The sequence below is a fragment of the Lupinus angustifolius genome, chromosome LG03 (genome assembly GCF_001865875.1).
Source record: "Lupinus angustifolius cultivar Tanjil chromosome LG03, LupAngTanjil_v1.0, whole genome shotgun sequence".
Lineage (NCBI taxonomy): Eukaryota > Viridiplantae > Streptophyta > Magnoliopsida > Fabales > Fabaceae > Lupinus > Lupinus angustifolius.
Window position 1 is genome coordinate 7448404 of NC_032011.1, and position 8461 is coordinate 7456864.

Below are 8461 nucleotides of genomic sequence, written 5' to 3' on the forward strand. Positions count from 1 at the left end.
TAAGTTTTTTTAAATTTATTCTTTGAGTAAGTGGATCATCACTCATATATTATATATATATATGGAGTTACTTAAGTGAAAACAGTTCTCATATAAAAATTGTGAGAACAATAAATCTTGGTCTTATAACCAATCATGGACGGTTAGGATTAAAAGTTAGTTATTGGTCACATGATAATTATATGCATGTATTTTTTAATCTTGTTCGTTCAATTAAGATCAAATATTATATATTAAGTGTTCTCATTTATCACATGAGTAATTACTTATATATACTATGAATTACTTAAATAGATCTGTTTTTCTATAAAAATTGTGATAATAATATATATGAGTCATTTAATTATGGGAATGGAGTATCTCCTGATATAAGAAGATAAGTTATCTCCTCCTGCCAATAAAATTATGACATGTGTCATGTTTCATCATTTTTTATAAAAATATTTTTAAAAATAAACAAAATAGCATACATGTCACATTTTTACTAGTCAGATGAGATAAATTATCTCCTGATATGAGGAGATACATTATTCTCTTTAATTATACATTAATGATTCAAATTAAAATTGAGTTAATGGCAATATTATCGTTTAAAATTTTGATGTTTATTTATTTATCTTTTAATTTTTACTCAGACTCATTTTTCATGTTGACCCCAAATTCAGTGCAACGCCATTCTGATTCTAGAGTCATGACATGAACTAATAGTGTCCAGCAACATATTGGATATGTATTCGCTTGATCCATGTTATTATCAACGTAAATAATTATTGAAACAAAATTAGGTTAAATGAACTCAACATTAATTCAGAATTATCTAGACATCAAGCAATCATGATTGTGATATAGCACTTCACACACTATAAATATTGACATCAACATTCAAATGTACATGATCTAAACCCTACTCTTACACTTGCACACACCTGGCGCCAATTGTGTTTTCTTCTTGCTTGGTCATAGGGGGCCTTTTCTTTGTTCTTCCTTTGATCATTACCATATAGTAAAGCATGAGACATAGCTTTTGATCAAGATGGTGCATTCCCTCTAGTCTAGACATTCATTTCCTTTACTCAAACAGTGAGGAGATACTCTTTCGAGGGACAGCTACGTACCTGAAATAAATTAGTTTCTTACCAAAAATGTGATGATATACCATTGGTAGTACAAAAAATATTCATATTTTATATATGGTTTTCAATGCCAGAACATATATGCAATCTATAAAGGTAAATATAGGTTATGTTAGATGAGTATTTATAAAAAAAATAGTCTAGACCAAATAATTGTATGTGTTGAGTTGTTTCAGATAAGTGTCATTTAAGTGGATAACTTAAAAGCATCCAACTCGCTATTGATTGAGTTGATTCAAGTAGGTCTATTGGGCCACTTTACTTGGAAAATCAATGTTGCTATTTCAAGTTCAAATTATTGTTGTTTTTCTAAAATAAAATCAATGAGATGATATCTTACTGAGATTAATGAAAGGAATTGAGATAATGAAGCTAGTGTTGAAAAAACGAATTGAGATAATGTGAGGCGAATAGTTATTGAAGCAAACATAGTAGTTGGTGAATTGAAGAAGCAAAGATGGTGGTAAAGCTAGGATTGCAAAAATGAATGGGTGTGAATATGATGAAATATGTTAGTGAAACAAGTATAATTGTTGACGATGGTTACGGAGAAAGTACTCATTATATGTCGCTGAAATACATGGCTGTCAATGGATGAGTAATACGAGGGAAGATAAGTAAAAAGTAATAGTGACGAAGCTAAAGTGAAAATTCAAAAGTGTAATGAGAGTCAAAAGATGTGTTTGACCGAAGGGTGAATAGCGAAGACCAATTGATATTTTCAAAATACATGCGATTATTGGGTAGTATTTTGGTTTAGATCCAATTGATCATGAGTTAATTTAGTATCAACCTAAGTCAAACCCAGTAATAGAAATAACCCTACCTTTGTCTAAAAACAATGCTAAAACCAACTCCATTTTCCGAACCAACCTAAAAAAGTTCGATTGAGATGGTTGGGTCTCCAAGACCCATTTGCAAATGTTTAAGGTTAAAATTGTTTAATGATTATAAGATCATGTAATAAAGATATGAGTATATTTTTACTCGATATGCCCTATAAAAACTACCATTGTTACTATTTTACACCATGACATCATCACTCCTCTATTACTACAACTGAACCAAATATATACTTTTGAATATATAACTAGATATGACCTTAAATTTTATTATAAATATACTTGTTATTCAGTATTTATTTTAATGATTGGTAAAAAAAAATTGAAATATAGGATGATTTTCTTATAAGTTATTCATTTTTCCATGATATTGAATTTGTCATCTTTAATTTTATTTATAATGTTGGGAATAAATTATTTAATTTAGTGGAGTAAAAACTTTAATTTGTTAGTATAGTTGTGAAACTTATGATAATAATTTGTTCTTGGTTAATAATTGGTATTATTCTAAGCTAATATTATTGTGTTCATAACTCATATACGCGAATAAAATAGTTATTGAATGAAATAATTATTAATAGAAAAATATCTTCTTAAAATGGTATATTTTTTTGTTGTAATTGGAAGTATTTACTGAATTTAAGGGACCAATTACTTCATTGTCATAATTTTGTTGGTGCAGAAATTATTTAAAAAAATCCTAATATAGTTAATAAAATAATTTGTATGAATAAGGTTCCAACATCCTACTATTTTAATCTAAAATTTATTCTAAATCTTAATTTTAAGATATTATCCATAAAGATACTATTATTCAAATTAGATAGAATCACTAAGGTAAATCCATTATACAAGTTAGGAAATGATTTGAATTTTTTTATATTTTCCAAACATAAATGCATTTCCTAATTCTGTAACATCTTCATTGACCACTCACTCGTAGAGACCACCCTCTCCTCAAAACTAAGTCATCAACTATATCTATATTCTATATCACACCACATTCATACCTACTTTTCTAATTTCAGTCATCCTCCACTTTTTTTGTCTTCATATTTTTTCTATCACTAAATTTATTAAACAAATATCATAATAAAATATTATTACGAAATATATCCTACATTTTGATATAGATAAAATACTTTAACAAAAACATTTTGAATAGTTGATTTATCGCCATAGATGGCTTAGAAATAGGTTCTCAAGTCAAACAAATATTTTGATGAAAATAATTAATATACGATTAGATTTTATTTGAATAATCAAAATTAATCTCTTAATGGTGATAAAAATGAGTAATTGATGAATATTAATTATTTATACATTATTGTAATATATTATTTTCACAAATTTTTTATGAGTGTAATTTATATATATTATTTACCATTCATTTGTATTAATTTCATTTATAAATTAGCGATCTTTAAAAAATGAATGATTTCTAATGCAAAATGTAAAGAAATTTTCATATTTTTTCTTTTTTATAAGATAACTATTTCATTTGATATATATAAACATTCAATTATTATCTAACATAATTAATCTTATAGACATCTGATAATTTAGACCCAATATAATAATCTCTCAAAAGAGGTTAAAGAACACACTCCATACTATTCTTCTCTTCTTTTTTACTTTTCTACGTCTCTTCAAAACACAGGTAAAAAATAGAAGATTATCACAATTTCAGAACCTTTGTTTTCAACACTTACCATTCTTCTCTATCTCTTTCTACTTGTCAAAAGAACCAAGTGTCATTGATTCTTAGTCATTTTCACATTACATATAGACACAGAAGATAGAAAACAACAACTACAACATACCTACAAACATTAGGTATATGGTTACATAGAATCGACCATATTTCTGATTCATTTTTGGGAACCCAATTTTCTGATTTTACCTTTTTGTATTCATTTTTGTTTGAAGGTAAAAAGGTTTGGAAATGGGTCTTTTGTTTTGAGGTTTTGGTCTGAAACCATAAACAGAACATAACACATAACGTTTTTGTTGTTGTTTTTGTTGTTGTTGTTGTTAAAACTTGTGTGTTTACTTGTGTTGGTTTCTGGTTTCTTGATTTTTGTTGTTACCGAACCACAAAGCGTGTTTCTTTACATCCCTTACCTGCCAAACATTAATCCAATCAAATCTTGCAACAAAAAAACAACTTTGACGAATTTACAAATTTAACCTTGAATGTTGATTCATCATTCATCAAAATTTACCTCATCTGATAGCTTTGTCCTTTTTTCAGGACTCAAAATCAAATACAACAATAACACTGAAGTTTGAAGAAGAACCATTCGAGAGAGACTCTTTTGATAATATTGAACAACATTGCAATATATCACCACCCCATGATAAAAAATCCAATTTTGATATCTGGGTGATTGGTAGAATTCCATTTTTGTTTTTAGTTTTGGATCTGGTTTTTGTGTTTTGGTTCTTTTTCTGAAGAATGACCATGAAGTCTTTGTCACTGGATCACTGGAGGAGTTACTTCCGTTCCGCGAATTCGGATATATTTGAGATAATTCACCATGCTATCATGGTGGCTGCTTCTGATTGTCCTAAAGAGTTCAGGTTGAGAAGGGATAAGATTGCAGAGACTTTGTTCTCTTGCAAGTTGAGTCGTTGTGTTGGGTGTGATAGGGTGGAATTGGTTGTGTCTGCTGGTGATAAAGAACATAATAATGTTGACAATGATGATGATGACGATGATGATGTTGAGTTTGAGGCCGGTGCAAGCAAAGAGAGCAAGGTCAATAGTGGTGGTATCAGAGAGGACCATAGTGATATGAATGTGAACCATGTTAGCAATTTTAGCTTTGGAGATGCTGAGGCATTGACTGATGAGATTGAAGAAGAGTCTCAGTATATTGGGGAGGTCTTGAGGATCAAAGACATTCTCCTTAACCATGAAGAAGAGGTATATCCTCTTTCACATTCCATCTCTCTCTCCCTCTCTTCTTGATAGTCTACATCAGTTCTTGGTTTCTTTGTTTTGCATTTTACTTGGATGTTTGGTGACAGTTTTTGAAAGAATAGGATATGACTTTTTGTGACACTTTCTTGGTATTGGTAGTGATAATTGATAGAAAAGAATATGGTTTTGTTGGATGGTATTTTATTTCTTTTGTGCCATATGGTTTCTGATTCATACTATTTTGTTTCATGTTGGAACAGTCTGACTCTGTCTTATTCGAGTCATTAAGGAGGCTACAGCTGATGGAATTAACTGTGGATCGTCTAAAGGTTCGGATTGAGTTATTCCTTACGCATTCAATGAGCCTACCCTTTTTCCCATGCTTTGTTTTGGCCATTTGTTCTCGATTTTGCCAGTTCTCTTTAAGGCAAATCCTCTAATTATCAGAATTTAACTTTGCCAGGCTACTGAGATTGGAAAGGCTGTTAATCCCCTACGAAAGCATGGATTAAATGAAATTCGTCAACTCGCACGAACTCTTATCGGGTATGAAACGGTTTTGTTTTTCCTGGATATTTGTTTTCAATCCATGCATCGTTGAGTTGTTATATAGAGGATAAGATGAAACTGTTTATCTTCTGCTACCTGGATAAAAGAAAAGGCATGTAACCAGTTTCTTTGATTCCAATTAGGTTCACTATTGTTGTATTATGCGTGATTCGGTGAAGGTCAAAACCATTATTCAATTTAGTTTTGGAGATCCATCTGTGGTTCACTGTTATCATCTATTTTATATAGATCAACCATCTTCAACTCTTTAGATTAATTTATAGATTTAGTTAGTTTGAACCTTTTTCTTAGTTAATCACTATTATAAGGATGTTTACATAGGTGAGTTACCAACAGTTAATTCCATTTCCATATAAATTATACCCGTGCCAAAAGGTAGCTATTTTTTATTTTTTTGATACCTATTACTGTTTTGGATCATGTTAGTGTGCTATATGAAGTCGGCAACCTGAATAACTTGTTCATTTGCATCCTGAACAACCATGATTGCGAATTTCTAAATATGTTTTCTTGCTTTGCATAGTGAATGGAAAGAAATGGTTGACGAGTGGGTCAAGGCTACCAGTTCTGCTGCTCTTGCAGGTAGAAAATTTTATGTGTTCTTATCTCCTCATCTAATAAATGTTCTTCTATAAAAATAAAAACCTAATAAGATATCATGCTGCTCTTCTCGATTTTTTCAATTAATTCACATTTAAAACTGGCTTTATTAAATATTTGTAGCTTCCGAAGGCACTCCAGATTCGGTAAATCCATCCGTTGTTGATGACGACGAAGAAGGACTTCCATCACCTCCTATGGATGAAGGGGCTTTCTTTGTTACACAAGCCGGTTCAATAGAACTTTCACAGGTACTTAGTTTTCCTTTTTGCCCTTTCTTCTTCTTATATTTTGCAGGCTTTGGTATTTAGAAACTGACTTCTATTCTCTCTGTTGGATGTCACATATCTGGGTGATGCAAAGTTCTTCGATGGCATAGATGATTATGGAAGTGAGTTGAATTTGCAATTTCCTATGCTTAGTTTAGTTAGCTTCCACTCTTCAGTTATTTATTTGAATTCCTCACATCTTAGATTGACAATTATTAATCGGGAATGTTGTTTCAGATCCTCGACAAAGTGGACAGTTCAACAGGAACCGTGAAAATGGCAGAAAACCTTCTATGGACAGTCACACTATAGAAAAGGGGATAATGCAAGCTTCTAATGCAACAAGCATCACTAGAAAGGACAGTAAGAGTCAGCAAGCAAAGAAAAACGAGGTTGCTGTGAGGTTGAATAAGCCTTTAACTGCTGATTCTGGCCTCGGCAGACCACCAAAATCGAGTATGCAACGAAAAAGCAATGCTGAGCCGAAGATGCAACAAAAAGTAGATAGCAATACTTTCACAAAGAGGCCTCCAATCGGTCAGCAAGATGTAAGGAAAAACATTTTTGTGGATCAAATTTGTAGAGTTGATGTTTCTCTCTGACTTTCATTACTTGTCACGCAGAAATTGAAGTATTCGGATGATGCTGCTGTCCAAGTGAAGCTAGAAGCCACCAAGAGGAAACTTCAGGAGCGTTATCAACAAGCTGAAAATGGTTTGTCATTCCTCTTGCAGCTGTGTTCTATCCGATTTTGAGTAGTTTTAGCATTCAAATAGTCAAGTAGTTTCTATATTCCTATAGAATCTTCTCGTATATACCTTTGTTAATGCCCTTACCATAAAATTTAGGACTTAGTTGACGAACTTTTCGATGTTAGAGCTGGAGAGACTAAATTACAACACATTGGTTTTTCTGCGCACATTCTTCAGTTCATAACTAATCGTGAATCTGTTATTTCATTCTTACTTCCAGCAAAGAGACAGCGTACAATTCAAGTTATGGAATTGAACGATCTCCCCAAACAAGCAGTTGTCCACCGAAACCCACATTTCAAACCTGGAAATCATAATAGGCACTGGGGGGCTCAAGCACGACGATAGCTTTTCATTCAAGAGGACCTGCAAACTTCGCAGCATTTCCAAGCTTCTCACCTTCCGAAAATTGGAGGAAGAAGAGTCATAACTGCTTTTTTCCAGGCATAATTACTAGGATAAAGATTGTTCCCCTTTACTTTAGTAAATAACTAGTCCATTATCACCATTCTTTCTTGGATAGAGTTTTTTTCTGATTGAGAAGGAAGTAAACTCTCAAACATTGTTTATTTCCTAAGTTATAGAGACATTTAGTATATAGGAGTTTTGTTATTTGAAGTTGGGTCCCAACTTTGCACTAAATATGCTGATTTGGTTCTTTAATGATTGTCTATAGAAATTAATAATTGTTTCTACCCTTTTGTTTGGTCATTTAACTTGGGACATTTTTATTTTGTCCCTTATGACTTAACATTAGGGTCTCATCATTTAAGCATATACTTTTGGAAAGTGCAAGTTTCAACATTCTGTAAAGTCTAGATGTGATTAAATAGGTTTATAATATAATTCGTTTGCAATAGCATTGGTTTTGCACTTTTGAAGCTATTCTATATACAATAGCATATACCTTGATCAAGTAATTTCAGCTGTTATATATGTTTAAAGGCTACAGAAGCAGTTATCATAATGTTGTCATCATTTGTCAATAATGCTGTCATTTGTCAATATAATTAAGTTAAAGAAATAATCCATTACAAGGTGTGTGGTTTTCCATCCAACAAGTGTTGATGTCATGAATTGAACTTTTGACCTTTGGTGTATCTCAAGATCCAATAGGGGCTTACATCGGGAGCACATTTTCTGTCATAAAAATTGTATCACTTTATGTGTCATATATATGTGATTGATTGAAAAAATATATTGAAGTTAAAATTTTAATAATTAAATATTTTTCTGATCAATTATAAGTGATAGCACATAGAGTGATACACATTTTAGGATAGAAAATATCATTCATTTACCTTACTAGACGAATATATTGATAGGAGAAGAAAAAAAGCATATGAATAAGCATAAGACTGACGTTTGA

At 31.4% G+C, this 8461-nt stretch overlaps 1 protein-coding gene across 3 annotated transcripts; it reads left to right on the plus strand.

The window, feature by feature from the left end:
• Positions 3626–7954, plus strand: LOC109343309 (probable mediator of RNA polymerase II transcription subunit 26b). Of its 3 annotated transcripts, none has more exons than XM_019581542.1 (10): positions 3626–3811; positions 4230–4904; positions 5162–5230; positions 5365–5447; positions 5995–6053; positions 6195–6322; positions 6435–6462; positions 6578–6888; positions 6964–7054; positions 7313–7954. In XM_019581542.1, the coding sequence occupies exons 2-10, from the start codon at positions 4434–4436 to the stop codon at positions 7438–7440; spliced, it is 1368 nt and encodes a 455-aa protein (XP_019437087.1). In that variant the 5' UTR covers positions 3626–3811; positions 4230–4433; the 3' UTR covers positions 7441–7954. The 3 variants fall into 3 exon arrangements, with proteins under 3 accessions (XP_019437087.1, XP_019437088.1, XP_019437086.1); XM_019581543.1 differs by lacking the exon at positions 3626–3811 and adding an exon at positions 3996–4005 and having other exon boundaries at positions 4433–4904; XM_019581541.1 differs by lacking the exon at positions 3626–3811 and having other exon boundaries at positions 4012–4904.